This window comes from Rhinolophus sinicus, chromosome 16 (genome assembly GCF_057876585.1).
Source record: "Rhinolophus sinicus isolate RSI-liver-muscle chromosome 16, RSI-T2T, whole genome shotgun sequence".
Lineage (NCBI taxonomy): Eukaryota > Metazoa > Chordata > Mammalia > Chiroptera > Rhinolophidae > Rhinolophus > Rhinolophus sinicus.
This window is the reverse complement of record NC_142516.1, coordinates 107,208,699-107,232,611: the sequence shown is the minus strand read 5'-3', so window position 1 is coordinate 107,232,611 and position 23,913 is coordinate 107,208,699. Positions and strand designations below refer to the sequence as shown.

At 37.7% G+C, this 23,913-nt stretch overlaps 1 protein-coding gene across 1 annotated transcript in view; it reads right to left on the bottom strand.

The window, feature by feature from the left end:
- Nucleotides 1-23,913, bottom strand: part of WDFY2 (WD repeat and FYVE domain containing 2) — a 172,868-nt gene that overhangs the window by 45,207 nt on the left and 103,748 nt on the right. Inside the window, exons 4-5 of the mRNA XM_019752158.3 lie at nucleotides 9,566-9,620; nucleotides 1,003-1,153 (exon numbers count right to left, since the gene is read on the bottom strand). Of these exons, the coding sequence (XP_019607717.1) occupies nucleotides 1,003-1,153; nucleotides 9,566-9,620 (206 nt within the window). The remainder of the gene's footprint in view (nucleotides 1-1,002; nucleotides 1,154-9,565; nucleotides 9,621-23,913) is intronic.

Genomic DNA, 23,913 nt, shown 5'->3' with positions numbered 1-23,913 from the left:
ATTGTGAACAACAGCTCTCCCCGGAGCTGGGCTGCCGTGAGCTGCCGTGAGCTGCCGTGAGCTGCCGTGAGCTGCCGTGAGCTGCCGTGAGCTGCCGTGGGCTGCCGTGGGCTGCCGTGTGCTGCGAGAGCTGCTGTGAGCGGCCGCCCAATGACTGGCGACCGACTAACTCAGCTGTGGGGAGCACAAGGCTCCTAATACCAGCATGGGCCAGGGAGCTGTGGCTTACACAACTAGACTGAGAAACAACGGCTTGAACCAGAGTCGGGGGCGGAAGAAGGGAGAAAAAATAAAAAAAGCAAGCCAGGGCTCTTCACGCCTTATGATGGTAGCATCATCCACACGGGCTCTGTACTTGTCAAGCCTGTGCTCGCTGGAGCCCAGTAGGGGTTACTCAGCAGAGCAAGAGTTCACACTGAGCACCTGGGTCCTGGACACTTGGGAGGTAAGAATTCATATCATCTACATATCCTGGGCAAGTCCTGTACCGGGAACAAAGCCTGCGGCATCACTCTGTAGGTATCAATTCATCTACTCTGGTCCTGGTATGGTAGCCTCTCAAATATTTTTAAAATAAATAGCAATTCTATGGTGTTTCTGCCAGGCACCAATGGGAGTGTTCACAACCTCAATATTTATGTGTAAATTACTTCTGTACAAAAATGAAGATTGTATTTTGGTGATGGTTTTCTATCCATGTTCCACAATTCCTTCTGACGGCTGAACTCACAGTCTGGGCTGTGTCCTATCTACATGTCAGACTTTGGGTCATAGACCACAACCTGCTCAGCAGGGTTTGTTATTTTAGGTGAAAAAACCTCACCTTACTTCTCCTATATGAGAATTTGTACATTAGGAAAGTTTATGAACATCTTAATCAGCAGAGCAAGTCAGCACATAAAACAAAACCCTTTTAAGTTGCACATGCCCAAATTTTCATGAAAGAAAGAAGTCAACAGCTAAGTTCCCACCCACCAAGGAGATTTGTCCAGCAAAGGATACTGCAGGCCTGAGGCCACAGCACTGGTGCGATACCCTCCCAGGCGTTGCCCACTCTCGGAGCAGTGCCAGGCAAACTGCTTGTCCTGCCCCGTGCTCAGCACCCACTCCAGCTCCAGGACAAACAGGATCATCGTGACTCGGCTCTGATGCGCTGAAAACCAAGAGACAAAGAAAACAAGCCATGAAATATCTGAAAGGAGGCTGGTAAAGCCTGGTCCGCAGACATGCATGGTTCTCTTCTCCCCACCCCAAAAAATAAGCTCATCAGAGGCTGGGGTATGTCTAAGTTTTCACATGATTTTAAAAAAATGATCCATTTCCTCCCACTACTGTCTTTCCTTCCTGCCTACACCAACCCCAAATTACTACCGCAGAGGGCTTCCATTACCAAAGGCGTGTGTCACCACTCTCCCTCATGTTAGAGCTGCTGGGCTAGGGAATACCAGGTATAGTGTGACCACAGGACACGTTAGGAACAACGGTCTTATAATAACGTCACTGGGGTCAGTCTATATAAGTAAAAAGAAGTAAAGATAATGACTGTTCTCCTTTTGATGAAGTCTGGCTTATAGCTTTACCACAAAGTTCTATCAATTTTCTGTAAGACATCAAATGTTTGGAAAGGAGGGCAGAATTAGTCCCAAATGCTAAATAAAAGAGAATGAAAAGAAATATCCTTTATGTCGAAGTACATATATATGTGGTCATGAGAACCAATTTCCCAGGGTTGCTCATACACAAGAGTCACACCATCATAGAATTATTGCATCCCACGATTTCAAACTTAGAAGAAATGATTCATGTCCTCTTCCCCATCTCCCTATTTTACATATGGGCAAACTGAGGCACTATAAAGTTGAGTAGTTGGGTCAAGTCACTTGGCTTCTCAATTGCCAAATAAAATTAGTAAAATATTTGCTTTCTTCTTCTTATATAATTCCAGAGGGTGAGGTAGAGGTGGTCTGTGGCCACTGAACAGAGCTGACTGGAACAAAGACTGATGTACTGGGACCTGGACTTCAATGGTCCAATCTGGTGGGTGACAGTAGACTGATCACCAGTGTGAGGCAGTGACAGAGAAGTCAGCAGCTTCCCCATTTTGATCATGAAAACAGTTAGGTTGTAAGGATGGATCTATGCAGCTGTATCGGCAATAACAATATTACCTGCCAATTACTGAGCGCCTCACAAGTGCCAGCTACTTAAATAACTGTATTATCTCAGTTATTGTAATGACCCTACAAAGGTGGGTGGTTTCCTTATTTTCTAGACACAACCGGGCCTTGGCAAGATGGCCCTTTTAGATTGGCTACCAAACAATACAGTTAGAACCAGAGCGAATACCCATCTGACAGTCATTTCAACAAATGCGTGATGTTTTAAAATCTGATATTTGAAGCATAAAGAATCTAAAGGGATACAGAAGGGGTATAGAAACAATAATACTATGACTTCGCTACAGTAAATACCTGCCTTTCAGAGTATCAGCCACCATCAAGATCAAAACATCTTTAACTAAAAAATGTGACCTCTTGGAAAAACTCCTGAAGATCTTGTCACGTCCGTGTCATCAGATGTCCAATTCACATTTCACCATGTGGGGATAAAAATGAATTCTCTAAGGGGTCCAAGTCTACCCAAGTCTATTTTGGCAGAATGTGGCCCCCGGAACTTTGCCCCCTTTTCTCATGAAGGGGCCTTTGACCTTCTATGTACCACTTTCTAAGTCCAAGGGGATGACAGTAGCTCAGAAGATAAGGTGTGTGTGTGTGTGTGGGGGGGGGAGTGGTTAGCCCTGTGAGCTGCCATCATGTGCCAGAGGAGGTGACAGAGCCTTCAAAATGTTAACTGACTTGTTCAAAGCTACACAGTCAATGAGCGATGAGCGATGAAGCTAGAATTAAAACCGTAGTCTTTCTGCCAAAGTTGGTTCTCTTTCTCTGTATCAGGCTGCTTATGATTATTGAAAAAACAAATCCCAAAATTCAAACACATCCTCTTTCTAAGGTGGCAGATTTAAAAACCCAAAACAAAACTTTAAAGATCCGTACCTATCACCAAGCTTCAGAAACCTGTGCTTGAAGCCTGGCTATACTCTTGAATAGAAATGGTGAAAGAGAATATCCCTGCCTTGAACCCGATTTTAGGGGAAAGAATCTAGTTTCTCGTAATTAAGTATGACGTTAGCTACAGATTTTTTGTAAATGTTTCTTTATCAAGTTGAAGAAGTTTCCCTTTATTAGTAATGTGCTGAGAATTTTTATCATGAATGGGTGTCAGATTTTATCAAATGCTTTTTCTGCATCAACTGATATGATCACATGGTTTTTCTTTTTTAGCCCTTTGATGTAATAAATTATACTCATTTTCAAATGTTGAACCAGCTTTGCATATCTGGAATAAATCCCACTTGATCATGGTATATAATTCTTTTCATACATTGTTAGATTGACTAGTACTTTTTTGAAGATTTTACATCTAAGTTCATGAGAGATACTAGTCTGTAGTATCTCTCAGTTTCAGAAACTGACAAATCGTTTCCCAAAGTGGCTGTACCATTTTACACGCCCAACAGCAGTGGATAAGGATGTTTCTCCACATCCTCATCAACATGTCCCCCTCCTTTTTTCAGAGGAATTAAAATTTTTTATTAAAATTTATTGGGGTGACAACAGTTACTATAATTACATAGGTTTCAAATGTACAATTCTATAATACATCATCTAAGAGGAATTAGTAATTATTGAACCACCGAACTATGTTTCCAGTACTGTACTAAGCAATACATAAGTGATCTTTTTTTATTGTGGTAAAATAAACAAAACATAAAATTTACCATTTTAACCATTTTTTTCATATACAATGCTATGGCATTAAATACACTTACATTATTGTATAACCATCACCACCATCCAATCTCCAGAACTTTTTCCTATTCCCAAATAGAAACTCTATACCCATTAAGCACTAACTCTCCATGTCCCCCTTCCCCCAGCCCCTGAAAACCACCATTTTACTTTCTGCCTTTCCTAATTTGACTACTCTAGGTACCTCATAGAAGTGGTATCATATAGTACTTGTCTTTTTGTGACTGGCTTACTTTACTTAGCATATTGACTTCAAGGTTCATCCACGTTGTAGTGTATGTGAGAATTTCCTTTCTTTTTAAGGCTGAATAATATTCCATCGTATGTATATAGCATATTTTCTTCCACCTTTTGAATATTGTGAATAATGCTGCTATGCACACGGGTATACAAATATCTGTTTGAGTCCCTGCTTCATTTCTTTTGGGTATAAACTTGGGATAAACCTCAGTTGGTAGTGATGTACTATCCTTTTTATATGTTGCTGAATTTGATTTGCTAAAATTTTGGTTATATTTCTTGCCTCTATTTTCATGGGGGATGTTGGCCTGTAGATTTCTTGCTTTGTACAGTCTTCGTCTAGTTTTAGTATCAGATAATGCTGACTTCATAAAATAAGTTGAGAAGTCTCTTATTTCTTCAATTTCTCAGTTTGTATAGAGTTTGTATTCTTTCTTCCTTGAATATTTGGCAAAATTTATTCACAGTAAAGCCACCTGGTCCTGGAGTTTTCATTGTGGAAAGATTTGAATCATCAAGTCAATTTTTTAAATAGATATAGGGCTATTAGGGTTATCTATTTTTTCTTCAGTGACCTTTTGCAGTTTGTACCTTTCAAAGACTTGTTCATTTCATTTAAGTTGTCAAATTTGTTAGCATAAAGTTGTTCATAATGTTCCTTATTTTCCTTCAAATGTCCCTAGATCTATAATAATATCACTTCCTCATTCCTGATATTGGTAATTTGCTCCCCTCCTTGCTTCCCCTTCTCTCTCTCTCTTTCTCTGGCTGGCTAGAGGTTTATCTCTTTTACTGATCTTCTCAAAGAACACAACAACTGTTGGTGTCATTGATTTTTCTCTATTCTGTTTTTTATTTCATGAACTTTTGCTATGATTTCTAGTCTTTTCTGCTTAAGCTTAGGTTTTCTTTTTATTCTTTCTGGTTTCTTGATGTAGAAGCTAAGGTCACAGCTTTGAGACCTTCTTCTCTTCCAACATGGATGATCAGTGCTATAAATTTCCCTTATGTACTGCTTTAGCAGCATCCCATGAATTGTGATGTATTGTGTTTTCATGTTCACTCGATTCAAAATATTGTCTGATTTCTCTGTTGATTTTTTCTTTGACCCATGGACTATTAAGATGTGGGTTACTTAGCTTCCCAGTATTTGGGGATTTTCCAGAGATCTATTATTGATTCTGACTTTAATTAATTCTATTTTAATCACAGAACATACGTTGCATGACTTGAATTCTTTTAAAGAAATTTAAATAATAAGAAAAAATCTTATAGAGCTGACCCTTGAACAAAACATGTTGTAACTGTGCAAGTCCACTTATATGCAGATTCTTTTCAATAAATATAGTTATTAGCCCTCTGTAGCTATGGGTTTCACATATGTAGATTCAACCAACTGCTGATCAAAACCAGTATTTTCGAACTGTGAACTGTATTCATTGTTCTATGACATTTTATATAAGGACTTGAGAATCTGTGGATTTTGGTATTATTGAGTGGGTCCTGGAACCCTCAGTATCCATGGGCCACGTGCAGTTCTTATAATAAAATTCTTATTATGTTCGCTGCTCTTTCTTCATTCTTTTGTGTGGATCCATATCTTCCTTTGACATCAATCACTTCCTTCCTTCTTGAAAATTTTCCTTTAACATTTCTTTTAGTGCAGGTCTATGGATGACAAATTCTTTCAGCTTTTGTATGTCTGGAAAAAATGTTATTTCATCTCTATTTTGAAAGATATTTTCACTGGGTATAGAATTCTATGTTGGCAGTTTTGCTTTTTCAGTAGTTTAAAGATGTTCCACTGACATCAAAGCTATCTACCATTTCATTAATTTACTCTGTGTCTAATCAACCCACTGATTTTTTTTAAATCTTTTTTTTTTTAAATTTTTTAATTTTATTGGGGAACATTGAGGAACAGTGTGTTTCTCCAGGGTCCATCAACTCCAAGTCATTGTACTTCAGTCTAGTTGTGGAGGGCAAAGCTCAGCTCCATGAGAAATTGCCGTTTCAATCTTTAGTTCCAGAGGGCACAGTCCACCATTCCATGCAGGAATTGAACCAGCAATCCTGTTGTTAAGAGCCCACGCTCTAACCAACTGAGCCATCTGGCCACCCCTCCAGAAGCTCAGCGGCAGCTCGTTGTTTTCAATCTAGCTGTGGAGGGTGCAGCTCACTGGCCCACGAGGTAATTGAACTGGCAACCTTTCTGCTAAGAGCTCACTCTCAAACTAAATGAGCCATCTAGCCACTCCTCAATCCACTGATTTTTTTGTATCTAAAAGTTCTACTTGATTATTTTTAAAAATCTACCTGTTTTTTTAAATAGGCTTTTTATTTTCTTCTGGTTCTACACCTTCTCTGATTTAAAAAAATCTTTTAAAAGATGTAATGGTCCCTTTCAGATTTGTTGATCATTATTTAAGATTCTTGGCACATTTTGTATGTTAAATTTTTAATTGGGAGCCTCCAGCACCACAAGATTGGTTTAAATTTGTACTCCAAATCCAAAAGTTTTCTTTTCTTCTCATTGACATATAACACTGTATTAATTTAAGGTGTACAACATAATGATTTGCTATATGTATATATCGTGAAATGACTACCACAGTAAGTTAACATCTACCACCTTACATAATTACTTTTTTTTTTCTTGTGATAGAACTTTTAAGATCAAAAGTTTTTAGCTGGGATTTTGGTTTATCATGGGAGACTTTTCCTTCTATCCAGATTTGAGATAAATAAATATCCCTGTGGTCTTCTGGGCCAGTAAGTGGAGGTTTAGTTCCTCTCTTTTTCAAGGGGTTATATCCTTTTATGGATTTCAACTTTGCAATTTCTCATGTTACTCAGGCCATAGGCCTCATCTCAGGTCCCCCAGTGAAGATTCATGCAAAAGCTTCCAGCTATTAGTGGCTCTTTTTATCTCCTCAGGACATCTGCAATGTCAGGTCATATGTATATCACTTTGAGCTTTGTGTTTTCTCTTTGCTTCTGGCACATGGGGATTTTCCTTTTATTTCTCTTATGAGCTTAGCATGGCATTAAAAAGAGCAACAAAAATAACAAAAAGTGTCATTTAGTATTTCTCTAGTTGTTTAAGGTGAAAAGGTTTCTTCAGTCATCTAGTTAACAATTTTTTTATAATCCCCTTATAGACAAAATGGAAACAATTTTTTAATAATCCCTTTATAGACAAAATGGAAATAAGTGGGCTATATTTTGATACAGTTATGTGTATATAATAGTGGCTGGATATAAGAGATCCAAAGAATAATGGCATATGAAGAGTGGTTTCTAGTGATATGCTCATCATTTGTGCATCTGTGAGGACATTCATTTTTAACAAAGACTTAGGGATGATATATTTTAAGATTATACATTTAACAAAAACACAAAATTAAGTGAGAGTTAATATTATTTAATGACAACTAGGATTTCAAAATATCTTGATAAGCTAAGATGATGTGACTAAATAAGATTACGAATAACAGAATGTGTCAAGCTAAAAACAAACCAACAAACAAAACCAAAAACTAAGAAACAGCTTCAAAAGTACAGGAGATGCAGCCTAATAACAACTCAAGCGAGAACTACTGAGGGGGCTGAGTTGACTGCTCCACGTGAGCTCACAGTGTAAAGTGGCGGCCACCCTGGTATTAGAAGAACAGTGCCAAGAACAGGAAAGAAAGGTGATTTTGTACTTATCACATTACATGTGGGTATTAGCTATCTAATGTTGTGTAACAAAACACCCCAAAACTTAGTGGCTGAAAACAGTAAACATCTGTTATATCAGAATTTCTGTGGATCACAAATCTTGGTGCTATTTAGCTTGGTGCCTCTGCTGAAAGGTCCCTCACAGGATAAAATCAAGGTGTGGGATGGTCTCATCTGAAAGCTGGACAGAGGGAGGATCTGCTTCTAAGCCCTCTCACCCAGTTGTTGTCATGATTCAGCTCTTCATAGGCTGCTGAACTGAGGGCTTCAGTTGCTTACTGACTGTTGACAAGGCTTCCCTCAGTTCTTTACCACGTGGGCAGCTCGCAACATGGCAGCTGGCTTCCATCAGAGCAAGCAAGAGAGCAGGAGAGGGCAAGCAAGACAGAAGCCCCAGTCTTTTTGTAATCTAATCTCAAAAGTGATATCCAAGGCTTGCCATATTTTAGGTCCAGCCTACATTCAAGGGGAGGGGCGTGAACACCACAAGGCAAGGATCCTTATGAGCCGTATTAGAAGCTGCCTACCACAATATGCCACATTTTAAAATGCCCCAAATAGTACAAAATATCCCAAGATTTGCAACCAGGACAATTAAAAAATTTTTTTAAAGCGCCAAAAACTCAGCTCATGTAAAGGAAAATGTAACATGTTGAAGCTAGAAAAGAGAAGGAAAAAAAAGGAGGAGAGGAATGGACAGGGGTGGGAATTTTCATCGCTGTTTTATAATCACTAAAAAGCTGTCATGTATATGAGAGTATGTACTTAGCTCCAACAGGCTGAGCAAAGAGCAATAGGGGAACTTTTTAGCACTTATCACATAACAGTTCAATGGTCTGCTTACCTGTCTATATCCTCCACATGGTTATAAACTACTTATAGGCAGATACTGTACATGTCTTGTTCATTATTATCATCCTCAGTTACTGGAACAATATAGGTACTCAATAAATACAGGTACAAGTATAAATACTTGATACGTGATATGTGAAAATATTAAAGACTAAATCTATAGGGAAATGAACTTTTGTTCCAAACCTAAAAATAAAGAACTTAGTGCTTAGCATTTTCCCAAGTCAGGATGGGTTGCTATTTCTCTGGAAGTCTTTCTTAGGAGGAGACGCTGGATGACCATGCAGGATGAATGAGGTCAAGAGATTTGGATGAAATGACCTCTCAGTGTTAAAAGGTCCAACCTCTAATGTTCTGATCCCATGACATTGTTGGTCTCGATAAAGAAATCCTTAACAAAAATTACTCCTGATCCATACGGTGAAAATGGCCTTTGGGACACTGTCAATGCTGCAGACACCATATAAACCATAATCCTTTCCCTCAGAAAGTACCAACAGTTTTACCTTTAAAACATTTAACCAAAAATGAAATGAGCCCATGTACACTCTTAACACTGGTCCCACTCTCCATGCCTGCTGCACTGTGTCAGGGCAGTGTGGTATAGTAGGAAGCCAAAGGACAAAGGCTACGGGTTCTGCAGTCATGCTGACCTGGTCTGGCTCTGCACTTTTCCAGCTACAAGACCACAGACAAGTCACCTACCCTGGTTGGGTCTCAGCATCTTCCTTCTGAAACCAGGATAATATTCACCTCAAAGAGTTGCTCTGTTTTGTTTCCCCTGATTATTGTGTATAGTAAGGCCTCCCCTTTGTGGCAGTGGAAGCCATTAAGAAACATTTCAAAGTCTAGGTAAATGAAAACACTGCTCTCATTCCTACCTTGATAGTTTTTCACAGGAGTCATCTTGTTATAATCTTCTGATAAAGTAAATTCCTATAAAAGAGAAGAAATATATTAAGTAAAAAGAAATTCTTTACGTGAATAATTGTTTTGGTAAAGTCAGATTGTATAATGCAAACATCACCACAGAATGACATCTGACATTAGTATTTTGCCAATCAATTCATCATATTTATCTCTTTAAAATAGTCATAACTGTGATCCAATGCAATTATCATAATTTTTACCTTAAAACTCTTTTTTTTTATACCATGCATGAGAAGAAAACTGGAGCAAGTTCTGATACTGATAAATTTTGAAGATAAACTTGATTCAAATTACTTTTCTTTCAATGGCGCCATAGCTGAAAATTTGCAGTCAGTGACCAAATAGATGGCAATCTGCTACTAGAGAAATGCATTAAATATTTTAAAGATTTTAATTTCTAATATTGTAACTATTTCCCTTATTGCAAGCTTCTCAAAGCTGCATCTTATTCCTCCTTATATCCCCAGGGCACCTGGCACAGTGCCTTGGCACAGTAGGTAATCAATAAATATTGATTAAATGAATATCTGTGAAAGGCATCTCCCACTCTGATAAGTTTGGATGTCAAATTTACTCAAAATCAATTTCTACATGACACATTGTATATACTCCTTGTGGGGACACATAGAAGGTGAGTGAGTGTGCTTCATCGATGTCATTCACCTCACTTCATTTCATCATGTCTCATCTCATATCATCACAAGAAGGGTGAGTACAGTACAATAAGGTATTTTGAGAGACAGAGATTACATAACTTTTTATTACAGTATACTGTTATAATTGCTCTACTTTATAACTGCTCTACTGTTGTTGTTAATCTCTTATTGTGCCTGATTTAAAATTACACTTTAATCTTAGGTATGTATGTATAGGAAAAATCAATATACACATGATTTGGTACTATCTGTAGTTTAGGCATCCATTGGGAGTCTTAGAACATATTCCCCAAGACAAGGGGGGGACACTACTGCATTACAAAAACACATTATTTATATATTAATTTCCTCTCTACACTAGGAGTTATTTAGAAAAAATGCTTAGTTTATAAGTAGTTATATTTATGGCTATCTTTTTGTTGCTAATTTTTAGTTTTATTTGCTTATATTCAGAAAATATTTTTACTTTTTTAAATTTAGTAAGATTTTCTTCATGGTCAATGTACTAATTATTTTGTAAATGTTCTGTAGATATGAGAAAAATGTATTTGATCCAAAATTCTAGATCCATTTGTGTATCTATGTAATGAAACTTGATAAAATTAGGTTGTGCGAAAGTAACTGCGGTTTAAAACATTAAAAATAATTGCAAAAGAAAAAATTGCAAAAACCACAATTACTTTTGTACCAACCTAATAGTTTTCAAATATTCTATATTTTTACTGATTTGTCTACTTGAATTTTAAATTCAGAAAGACGTACTAAAAATGGGCCTTTTCAGTATTTATTATTCTGATTATAAAAGTAATGTGCTTACCGTAGATAAACAAAAACTGTGGAACAATACCAAGAAGGAAACTTAAATTGTCTATAACTCTACCAAATAATGATAATTCCTCTTAATATTTTGATTATTTTGTCTTTCAATCATTTCCCTTGTATACATTAAAACACATGAAATTGGAATAGTACCATTGATGCTGGTTTGTAGCTCTCATTTTTTTTTTTAAATTTTATTTTATTAAATTTATTGGGGTGACAATTGTTAGTAAAATTACATAGATTTCAGGTGTACAATTCTGTATTACATCATCTATAAATCCCATTGTGTGTTCATCACCCAGAGTCAGTTCTCCTTCCATCACCATATATTCGATCCCCCAGCTCTCATTTTTAACATAACATTATCACATGAACATTCTTTGTCATTAAACATTCCTTGAAAACATAAGTTTAATGGATACATAATATTCCATTGGAAAGCTATGCAAGATTTTATCTAATTAGTCCATGAACATTACATTTCTAAGACACCCATTCTTATTATTAAAAAATAATGAGGGCTGGCCCGGTGGCTCAGGCGGTTGGAGCTCCATGCTCCTAACTTTGAAGGCTGCCGGTTCGATTCCCACATGGGCCAGTGGGCTCTCAACCACAAGGTTGCCAGTTCAACTCCTCGAGTCCCGCAAGGGATGGTGGGCTGCGCCCCCTGCAACTAAGATTGAACACGGCACCTTGAGCTGAGCTCCCGCTGAGCTCCCAGATGGCTCAGTTGGTTGGAGTGCATCCTCTCAACCACAAGGTTGCCGGTTCGACTCCCACAAGGGATGGTGGGCTGCGCCCCCTGCAACTAGCAACAGCAACTGGACCTGGAGCTGAGCTGCGCCCTCCACAACTAAGACTGAAAGGACAACTTGAAGCTGAACAGCACCCTCCACAACTAAGACTGAAAGCACAACAAGTTGACTTGGAAAAAAGTCCTGGAAGTACACACTGTTCCCCAATAAAGTCCTGTTCCCCTTCCCCAATAAAATAATAAAAATAAATAAATAAAAAAAACCCAAAACAAGCCAAATCAATCAAGATAAAAATATTTTTTAAAATATAAAAATAATGAGACTATCTTTACAATTTTGTGTTTTTATGATTTTTTCTCTAAATGGTTTTGTAGAAGTGGAATTATTGATATAAAAGGTAAAAATACTTCTAAAGCCCTAGTTGCGTATTACCAATAATTTTTCTAGTTTGTGCCAATTTATTTCTTTACCAGTATATAAAGTGAGCCTATTTTATTAAATTCTAGCCAACATGAATATTCTAAAATTGCCACTACTTAGATAAAAATAGAACTAAAAATGTTTTTTTAACACTCCAACATGTTTATTAGCCATTAACATTTCCTCTTTTGTGAATTTTCTGCTATCCAAAGGATTTTTGGTGCCTTTGTTATCTATTTGTACACACTTCTTGTAGATTGAGAATATTATCCTTTCTCTGTCATATTTTGAGCAACTGTTTGTTGTTTTCATTTGAATTGTATTTTAAGTAGCTTTTTTATATCAGGAAATTTTAAATTTTATATAATCAAAGTATTTTCTTTTGTAATTACCATTGTTTTAAGCTTACATGTTCTCCTAGAGATTGTTTATAAATGTCCACTCTATTTACTTCTAGTTTTTTGCTTTTCTTTTATTTTGTACATTTCAAGCTGTTTAAAGCACCTGAAATTTATTTTAGTATAAGACATGAAGTGAAGGTTAAAATTCATCTTTTTCTTAAACGCAAACCGATTGCTTCAGCACCATTTATTTAATAACATTTTCCATCTGCAACTGCCTTGTGATGTCTCCTTTACCATATTTTATGTTCTTAAATATAATTGGGTCTCTTTGGGAATTATCTAACCCTGCTCTCTTGATCTGCTATTCTATTCTTGAGTTAAAACAAAAATGACTTAATCACTGTAGATATAAAACATATGTTAACATAGAAGTTACGTGTCTCCTAATTTTTCTTCTTAAAAAAATGCAGCCAGGGACAAGATGGCAGAGTAGATAAACTCTGTGCTTATCTCTTCTCACAACCACATTAAAATTACAACTAAACTATAGAACAACCATTATTAAGAACTGCCTGAAGTCTAGCTGAACAGAAGTCCTACAACTAAGGATATACAGAAGAAGCCACCTCGAGACTGGTAGGAGAGGTGGAGACAAAGAACAGGCTGACCCCACACCCACATGTGACGGTTAAAAATCTGGAGGGATACCTCAGCTGCTGACATCCACCCTGGGAAGCGAGGGGTCCCATCCCCACACCAGGCTCCCCAGCGCAGGGTTTCAGTGCTGGGATGAAAAGTCCCCACAACTTCTGTCTATGAAAACCAGCACAGATTGTGGCTGCATGAGACAGAGGGCATGTGGAGTCCCAGGTGCTCCTCCTAAAAGGCCTATGCACGGACTTACTCATTGACAGACTCACTTGCTCTGAGCTCCAGCGCTGGGGAAGCAGCTCAGAAGTCGCCAGGGACACACAGGGAGGAGCTGAATAGTCTGGTTTCGGAGCTAGGGCTGGAGGAACAGCTTTCTCCCAGACAGAAGTGCTGACAGAATCCATTATTTCTTAATTGAGCCCTATCCCCTCCCAGCATGCAGACCCAGGCAGATGCTAGATCTGAGATATCTGAGTCTCCATCAACCTGACTGACACGGTTCACTCTAATTCCCTGAGACCTCACCCCATCAAACTTTTGGACCCACCCAAGCTTTTTCCAGTGGCTTTTCCATACAAATGGCCTATCTTGGCTCATGCTGTGGACTTTCCTAAAATCTCTCAAAGGTTCACAAAACACAAACAAGCACTAGGTATGCCCAGTATCTCTGGGTGAACAGCTCTAAGCCCAGCACTAGCAGCAGCCAACTATGGTTTGTGACTTGGCCATTTCCAGGCACCTCTAAGGCCAGCGTGGTTGGCTGCCATCTATGGACTGCTTTGATGCCAGGTGGCCCTGGACAGGGCACAGGCAAAAGCTGATCTTAGACTGTGGCCGTGTCCTTCCCAGGAGGTCCCAGAGGCTGGCACATCCAGTGGCTGGCTTTGGACTGAGGTGGAATACCACCCAGTTGCCTCCGCAGGTGACACTTCCAAAGTTGTGTGGACAGGCACTGGAGCCCTGCTCAAGTGAATCCTGCTCGGTAGGGGCATCCTGCACCACAGCTCCTCCACTGTTGTCATGGTCAGTTCTCACAACCAATCAGCCTGAGGGTCAATCCCTCCCACTAACATGCAAGCAGCAATAAGGCTCAATTACAACAGGAGGCCACACAAAACCCAAACAAGGGACACATCTGGAGCACCTGGCTCAGGTGGCCAGGAAGACTGTGCCACTGAGCCCCATAGTACCTACTACATAAGGCCACTCTACTAAGACCAGGAGACACAGCAGGCCTACGTAACACATAGAAACAAACATAGGGAGGCAGCAAAAGTGGGGAGACAAAGAAACATGTACCAAATGAAAGAACAGAACAAAGCTCTAGAAAAACAACTAAATAAAATGGAGATAATCTACTAGATGCAGAGTTCAAAACACTGGTTATCAGGATGTTCAATAAACTTAGGAAAAAGAGTCGATGACTCAGATCTTTAACAAAGAGATAGGAAACATAAAAATGGAGATAGGAAACATAACAAAGAACCAGTCAGAAATGAAGTATACAATAACTGAAATAAAGAATACATTAGAGGGACTCAACAGTAGATTAGAAGAAGCAGAGGTTCGAATCAGTGATTTAGAAGTTAAGGTAGCAGAGAATACCCAATCAGAACAGCAAAAAGAAAAAACAATCCAAAAAAAATGAGGACAGTTTAAGGGGTCTCCAGGACAATATCAAGCATACCAACATTCGCATTATTGGGGTACCAGAAGGAGAGGAGAGCGAGCAATGGATTGAGAACCTATTGGAAGAAATAAAGACAGAAAGCTCCCCTAACCTAAAGAAGGAAATAGACATACAAGCCCAGGAAGCACAGAGTCCCAAACAAGATAAACTGGAAGAGGCCCACACCAAGACACATCATAATTAAAATGCCAAAAGTTGAAGACAAAGAGAATGTTAAAAGCAGCAAGAAAAAAAGCAATTAGTTACCTACAATGGAGCTCCCATAAGACTGTCAGCTCATTTCTCAACAGAAACTTTGTAGGGCAGAAGGGATTGGCATGAAATATTCTCATGAAATATTCTAAGAGATGAAAAGCAAGGACCTACACCAAGATTACTCCACCCAGCAAAGATATCATTTAGAATCAAAGGACAGATAAAGAGCTTCCCAGACAAGAAAAAGCTAAAGGAGTTCATCAACACCAAACCAGTATTACAAAAAATGTTAGAGGGACTTCTTTAAGACAAAAACCAAGTCAAAATACGAATAATAAATGGCAAAACTACATATCTATCCACAATTACTTTCAATGTAAATGGATCAAATATTCTAATCAAAAGATAGGGTGGATGAATAAATAAGAAAACAAGACCCTTACATATGCTGCCTACAAGGGACTCACTGCAGATCAAGACACACACAGACTGAAAGTAAAGGGAAGGAAACTATATTTCATAAAAATGGAAATGACAACAAAAAGCTGGAGTAGCAATATTTATACTAGACAAAGTAGACTTTAAAAAAGAAGCTATATCAAGAGACAAAGAATGACTCAGTAATCCCACTTCTGGGTAGTTATCAGAAGAAACCCAAAACACTAATTTGAAGGGACATGTGCATCTGTATGTTCATTGCATTACCTACAATAGCCAAGATATGGAGGCAAACTGGATATCCATCAGTGGATAAATGGATAAAGAAGGGGTGCAACATATATAAATGGAAAATTACTTAGCTATAAAAAGGAATAAAATCTTGCCATCTGCAACAACATGGATGGACCTAGAGGGTATTGTACTGAGTGGAGTAAGTTAGACAGAGAAAGGCAAATACCAGTATGATTTCACTTGTATGTGGAATCTAAAGAACAAAATAAACAAACAAAACAGAAACAAACTCATAGATACAAAGAACATTTTGATGGTTGCCAGATGGGAAGGGGTTTGGAGGGTGGGTGGAAAAAAGGGGAAGGGATTAAGAAGTACAAATTGGTAGTTACAAAATAGTCACTAGGATGTAAAGTACAGCGTAGGGAATACAGTTAATAATATTGTAATAAGTATGTATGGTGTCAACTGGGGATTAGGGTTTATCAGGGTGATCACTTTGTAAGTTATATACATGTCTAATCATTATGTTGTACACTTGAAACTCATATAATATTACTGTATGTCAACTGTAATTGAAAAAAACAATTGTTAAAAAATAAATCCTAACCACTAATTACAAAGTCTGCTTAAAACAAATTGTAGATGATTATTATAATAATCTCTTTTTGTTAACAAAAAAGAAAAATCAAGTTAAGAATTTTGATTGGAATTGCACTAAATCTTTCAATTCAGGAATAATCGACATTTATGAGTCTTTTTTTGTGTACATTAGCAAATTCTCATAATGCTCTTCAATTAAGTTTCACACATTACTTTTGAAGACCGTTTTTAGATTTTAACTTCTAGGAATAAGTTCGTTTTCCATTACTTGGTAAACTGAATAAAAAAAGACAGATTTAAGGTGCTACTTTTGGACTAAATCTGAAAAACAGTGATATCAGTTCCTAGGAGACACACTATGGATCCATTAAAAATCTTAATTTGAGGGCGGCCAGTTAGCTCAGTTGGGTTAGAGCATGATGCTCATAACACTAGAGTTGCTGGTTTGATCTCGTCATGGGCCAGTGTGAGCTGCGCCCTCTACAACTACATTGAAACAACTACTTGACTTGGAGCTGATGGGTCCTGGAAAAACACACTTAAAATAAATAAAAGTTAAAAAAAAAAATCTTAATTTGTGACAGTTGTAATGAGATAATCAATACTGGATAGGGTACTTGGTTACATGGGATATTTAACACAAACCAAAGGCAGGATAAGGCACCATTCTGTTCCAACGATTTAGAAGGAATGTTTCAGATCAAATTAGGGAAAAGAGAAGAAAAAAGAGGGAAAAATGGCAAGACTGGGTAAGTTGGGTATTAACAGCCAGTGCTTTGGGATAAGGGTGGAGTAAAGAAAAATGGAGTATGCTACTAAGCTTCTTAAAAGTAGTACATTTCTACTTCTCCTGTCTCTGAATTCCTATGAAAAACCAGGTGCTGCAGAATGAGTCAATCAGATCGTGATATTACTTTATTTGGGCAACATCATACTGAAAAGTTTCTGGCATGCCCTGTCATTAAAGAATGTACAAGGCCCATGCTTGTGTATACATAGGCCATTCTCAATCCTCTTCTGGTGTGTTTCACAAGAACAATTATTTCCTGTTGGTTTATAAAAGTTTATCTGTCAAGTAGATATCATAGCTCTTGTTTGGTAACAGAGGTCACTTTACCTGAGTCACGTTGTTACTCAGCTTTTTCCAGTCTAAGTAGAGGTCAACAGGCAGTACTTTGTGTTTTCACTCAAATGAAAGGAATGGTTTTGTTTCCTGATCATGTTTAGACTCCTATATATCACAAGTTCCCATGGATGTCTTGGATTCTTCTGTGAAACGCAGGAGGTAATGGAATAGCAGACTAGGATCCATAGTGCCGTGCTGTAGCTCTGCTTCCATCCGGGGAACGAGGCATGACAGGAGCACAGTAAGGCCCAGGTACACAGAAGGGAGGAGCCCCCACCCTGGGCCAAGCACATATATGTATATATTTATTTCCTTCTTTCCTTCCTCCCTATCTCCCTCCCTCCTTCTTCTGTGTTCATCTATCCATTCCACGCCCCCCCCGCCATCTTTTTTCAAAGTAATGTTCAACCACTGCAAAATATAAGAACTCTAAAATAATAATAATTACATTAGAAAGCAATAAGCTTGGCCCCTCTGCTGTTCCCATAGTCACCCTGACTCTCTATTCTGAGTCTACTGTAAAGGAATGCTGCTGCACAGTTCAATGAAATAGATCCTGAAGAATTTTAATAATAGAACTACGATACCTTACACATTAAAATATATATATCAATTTTTAGTTTCTTGCTTTAGTTGAAAGTTTGCTAATGATCTCTTATTTAAAAAAATATAGCACTACTTTAGAGAATAGAAATATAGTTTAAAATTAGATTATTAGTTACTGATTCTTCATCATGTTTGTTGCATATCAGAATATATAAATTGATTTAATACTTGATAAACCTAATTTTTATGAAGAAAATTGAATTAGAGTCTTTGTATAGGTTTTCCTCTCCTCTCAGAGAAAATACATCTCAAACCAACCTGCAAAGTCATACAAAAACTGAACAGGAACTCTTAACTCAGCCCAAATATGATAAAGAATGAAGGAAGGAATGATGTCATCTGCTTAACTGCAAAAGCATCACAAAGTATACAGCTTTGGGGTACTCTTATATGTGCGCCTACACAAAGCCATTACTGAAGAGAGACGATGTACACATAAAAAGTTTCATGAACACAGAGGTACTACATTTCTGGTCGGGAACAGAGGTGTCGTCTTTCTGTATCTGCCTCCATAAAAGAGAAACTGATCCAAGGCTGAAATCTTGTTGCGAGGCCTGAAAGTGGTAAACTTCTCGTTTTACATTTCCACATAAATAAATCCATTTCTGCATCTGCTTTACAAATGCTCAGGATATTGCCAAGTATATTGCTTAGTGTCTCAATTATTAATTAATATAATAATTAACATATATTTTTTTAATTGTGGTAAAAATGTGTAACATTTATAACATTAAATTTACCATCTTAATCATTTCTAAGTGTACAGTTTATTGTTAAGTATATTGCAACAGAGCTCCAAAAACTTTTCCATCTTGCAAAACTAACACCCTATACCCCGTAAACATTAACTCCCATCTCCTCCGAGGCCTTGGTAATCACCTTTCTAATTTTTGTTCCTATGATTTTTGACTACTTTAGCTACTTCGTTTGAATGAAATCATAACAGTATTTGTCCTTTCGTGACTGGTTCATTTCACTTGGCATAATGCCCTTGAGGTTCATTGATGCTGTAGCATGTGACTGGCTTTTCTTCTTTTCTAAGGTCACATAATATTCCATTACATGTATATACCACATTTTCTGTATCCAGGCGTCTGACAATGGACATTTGGGCTGCTTCCACTTCTTGGCTATTGTGAATAATGAGCATGGGTGTGCACATCTGTCTTCCAGATTCTGCTTTGAATTCTTTTGGGTATTACTTGTAAGTTGGATTGCTGGATCGAACGGTAATTCTATGTTTAATTTTTAAGGACCCTCCATACATAAGAGGGTGACTGATTTGAAATTTAGTGTTAGAAAACTATTACTACCTTTAAAACTGCGTTTGTTTTATTATATGGTTTCATGATTAACAGTGTCTCCTTTCTGTCTTGGCTACCAGGTAATTCAGAATCAAACTCAAGTCTTAATCATATTACCTGTGCTAGTCCTTATAATTTGCATACTTGTGTTATTGTATTTTTCACTCAGGCTCTTTTGGTTGCCAGGACCTCAAGCCAGTAAAGAGAGGATTTATTGTAAAGAGAGGCCACATGGGAAAGCTACTGGCCACTGAAACTGCACTCACCACCCCTCTGTCTCTCTTTTACAGGTTCATGGCCTCTCTCCTGGTATTTGTTTTCTTCTTCCAAGTACAATCTACTTTCCTTTCTCAACCACCTCGCCCCTCTGACAACTCAGCTTCTTTGTTCTCATAATTGGAGCTTGCATGTAGCCATAAGAGCCCTCTTTATAATGTAACCTCAAAGTTCAAATTCAAGGCAGGATTCTGACCAGCCTACACAGCTTTTCTATCCACTCTCAGTTCAACTAATAAATATTAAAAGAAAACGGTCATAAGATATAAAACACGTCTATGTCCATCTTTTCATGAGGGCCTACAGAGGGCAGTTCTTTCACCACAGAAGAGGCTAAGCAGAAGTAGACACCATATATGACATATTCAACCATGACATGTAAAACACACATGTAAAACATACCCTCGCTAACCTCTTATGCCTCATACTTAGGACTATCTCCAATATTTTCACACACACACACACACACACACACACACACACACACACACACAAATATTTCCCCCGGCCTTGACTTCAATTTTTACTTTCACTTTTATTTTATTATGTGTATTCTCGCAAGCTTCCACGAATACTTTCTAAAATCGGATGGGACAATAAACAGATAATCCACAATAACAAACAAAATAAACATACTTTTACATTTTGAAGGCCATTTTTATACTATAAAATTGCAGTGTTTCAAAACTGTTGAGAAATTTAGAATTTTAAAAAGAAATTCCATAAAAATAATGACTTCTGCTCAAATATTTAAACGGGGGAAATACCTACATTCCCTAATCCTAATCTTCCTTTTATAGATGTGAGAAGGTTAAGAAGCCCACTTTCCCCCCAGTTTCTAGCTGGGCTTCCTATCTATGAAAAGCAGGGGGTCACTAGTCCATGGGTTGAGGACCCAAGGAGTCTTCATCTTATCCACGTGCTTCTGATTTGGCCTTTTTCTACCAATATGTCTTGCTCTCTCTTTGGATGTGCCTTCAATATGTAGTTCTTTTTCCTCTCTACACATGATCAAAACAACTCAAATCCCATGTGGATGATGCTAAGAAAGACCCTCGAAGTTTCTTCTGTTCTTACTTATGGGCATCTCCACAGTTGACAAATCAGTGACTTGTGATTTGTACCTCTAAGTTGTCATTTTGTTTTAACTCAACAATTCTTAAACTTTTGGGTCTCTGGTTCCCTTTACTCTTAAAAATTACTGAGAACCCCATAAATTGTATCTATTGACATTTATCATATTATAAATTAAAACTGAGAAAATTTTAAAATATTAATTCATTAAAATAATAAAAAAAGTTATCACATTAACATAATTTTCTTTATGAAAATATCTATATTTTACAAAACAAAACATTTAAACAGAGAGTGGCACTGTTTCCCATTTTTGCAAATGTGATTAATAGAAGACAGTTGGATCTTCATATCTGCTTCTCTATTCAATCTGTACACTTGTTAAAAAGAGTAAAAAAGGCAAATAACATCTTGGTATTATGAAAATAGCTTTGATCTCAAGGATCACAGTTTGAGAATACTGGTTCAGTGATTGACCTGACTTTTAAAGATTTTGATTAATCTTCATTTCAGATTCTGCCAATTTGCCTGCAGAGTTCAAAGAATTATTCTTGTTTGTTTATAAATTATGAAAAGAGGCTTTACTGGCTACCAAACAATGGGACATTCTTTCCACCCAGGAAATGGGAGGGTTAAGTGCCTTTGCCTCTTTCTGTCAAATGCCTAAGGAATCCTAATCTTTTTCTGATAATACGCATTTTAAGAAGTGGGGGGGACGGAATGCTTTAGCTGTAAAACCCCCAGCCTCAGCTCCAAACCTTGTAAGAACCCCCTAGTCATATTTCTAAGAAGACTGACATATATCACAATACATGGAAGCATCTGAAGCAAGAGAAATGATAATTGAGGGTTGTGTAACAAGAGCAGCCATTAGCCTCTCCAGATTTAAAGTATCATATACAAAGAAACAAATCCAGGTTTATAAATTCTTTGAATAAATTCTCGTTTAAACTCAGGTTTACTCACAAAACACAGAAAATGCAATTTCAAGGTCTTTCTGCACACAAACTACATGTCTGGCTGTTCCCTCTCTAGGTTTCCCTGGGTGCTTAACTTAAGGTTTACCTGTCATCATCTTTCTTTACATCAATGGTAACATGTTTTTCTGCTTTCCCACCCCTGGCCCCCCGGCACTGAATGCAAGTAACCAGACACACTTGGTTTTTCAATAATACCTCTCCCAAGAGGATGGAAGGCAGAGGATAAAAGAAAAAAACACACAGGTTTGAAATCAACCACTTCCAAGACTGCCTGTGGCAAATTTTAGAATCTAAAAAAACAAATGCTCTTGGAAATTAATCAAGGAATGGCAGATATCCTGCTCAAGGCCAAATTCTGAAGCCCAAACAATGATGTATTACACAAAGAAAGCCACTGAAGTGCTGTGCCCTTATTACCCTTCATGGATAGCGAGAGCGCATATTTTAAATAATTCCTAAACACAGTAAAAACTCTACTGTAATATTAAACAGCAAATTCCATGAGAGATTAGTTTTACATAAAGTCTAGTTGCTAATACTTTTTTTTAAACAAAAAAAGCTCAAAACCTTTTGATAAAATTATTCCAAACAAAAAAGCTGTCTGTTGAAATCGAAAATTGCTTAGAGCTGATGTCATGAAATCTATCCTGATAGTCAAGTCTGGCAACTACTGTTCCTGCTTAGGAAAGCTGGTGAAAAAAGGGTGACTCTTTGGTTAAGTTTTGGATTTCCTGGGATTTTGGAGTTTGTAAGGGGTCTCAGAGATTGCCCAGCACAATGACTCCTTCTTTAAAGAAACTGAAGCCCAGAGATACTAAGGTATTATCCAAGGTCACCGGCTTACTTGGTTGCACAGCCCAGGCTTCAAACTTGGGTCTGTCTCTTTTTTTTTTTTTTAATCTACTGATCTTTTGACTCACACAAACTTCAAAAAGTCTTTTCAAAAGGATATTGAAACCTGAATGAATGTCTCATTGAATTTCTATGAGCAAAGGAAAATATTACAGTGCAAATTCTGAAATCACGCTGCTTTTCAGAGAATCCAGATGACAGTACATTATAACAAACACAAAAGAAAGATAAGCACGAAGTACCACTAATGCCTCCCTAATTATCTCTGTTACCCAAGTCTGATGACTGGAAACAGGATAACTGGTATACGCTGCAGACACTGACCAATCACAATCAGGGCAGACGCTGGTGTAGACAGCAGCACTGCCCTATCGTCTACTGACTGAATACTAGCTTGGTCAGGGACTTGCTATCCTCTCTCTCCATCAATCTCTCCTACACATTTAGTAATCGGATCCTTATCATCCTTCTTGAACCCATGCCCCTTCCAGTGCTTTTCCAACTATACTACATTTGTCCTTGACCGTGGCCTGCATACCCCAACTCCCTAGCCTCTGCCAGGAAACTGTTCCCTTTCCCCAATCCCCAATCTCCATCATTTTTCAAGCTTAGCCTTCTAGGCAAGGTTGAATGGTCTGTTCATATGATTGCCCCAGGCAGAATGGATGGTTTCTTTGCTGAAATTCAAGGGACTCCAGACCTTTTATGCTATTGATCACAATATGTATTAAATTAGAACTATCTATGATCAGATTATTTTATCTTTCCTTATAGATTTTAAATGGAAACAAATGGAGTCTTTGTTCTCTTAATACATGTGTCTCCCTTATGTCCAACATGTCCCCCAATATACCATGTATGAGAGAGAATATTTATAAAGGAATTTGTTGTATTTTTATTAAGTCAAGATTTTAATTGTACTAATATTATAAACTCTCCTGCCTCAGGGCCTTTGTAATGTCTGTTCCTCTAGCTTAAATACTCTTTTCCCAGATATCAGCATGACTCACTACCCCAACCTTCAATTTCTCTGCTCAAATGATACCTTTGCAATGAGGCCTAACCTATGTTCATCCTTTTAAAAATTTACAATCTGTCTCCTCTTCCCCACCCTCACGTTCCTAATTCCCCTTACTCTGCTTTATTTTTCCCCATAGCATTTATTACCTTTTAACATATAAATTATTATATTTCTTATTTACTAAATGTAACATACACAAGGAGAGGAATGGGGAAGGGAAGAGTTCATTGATGTATCTCAAGAACCTCAAAC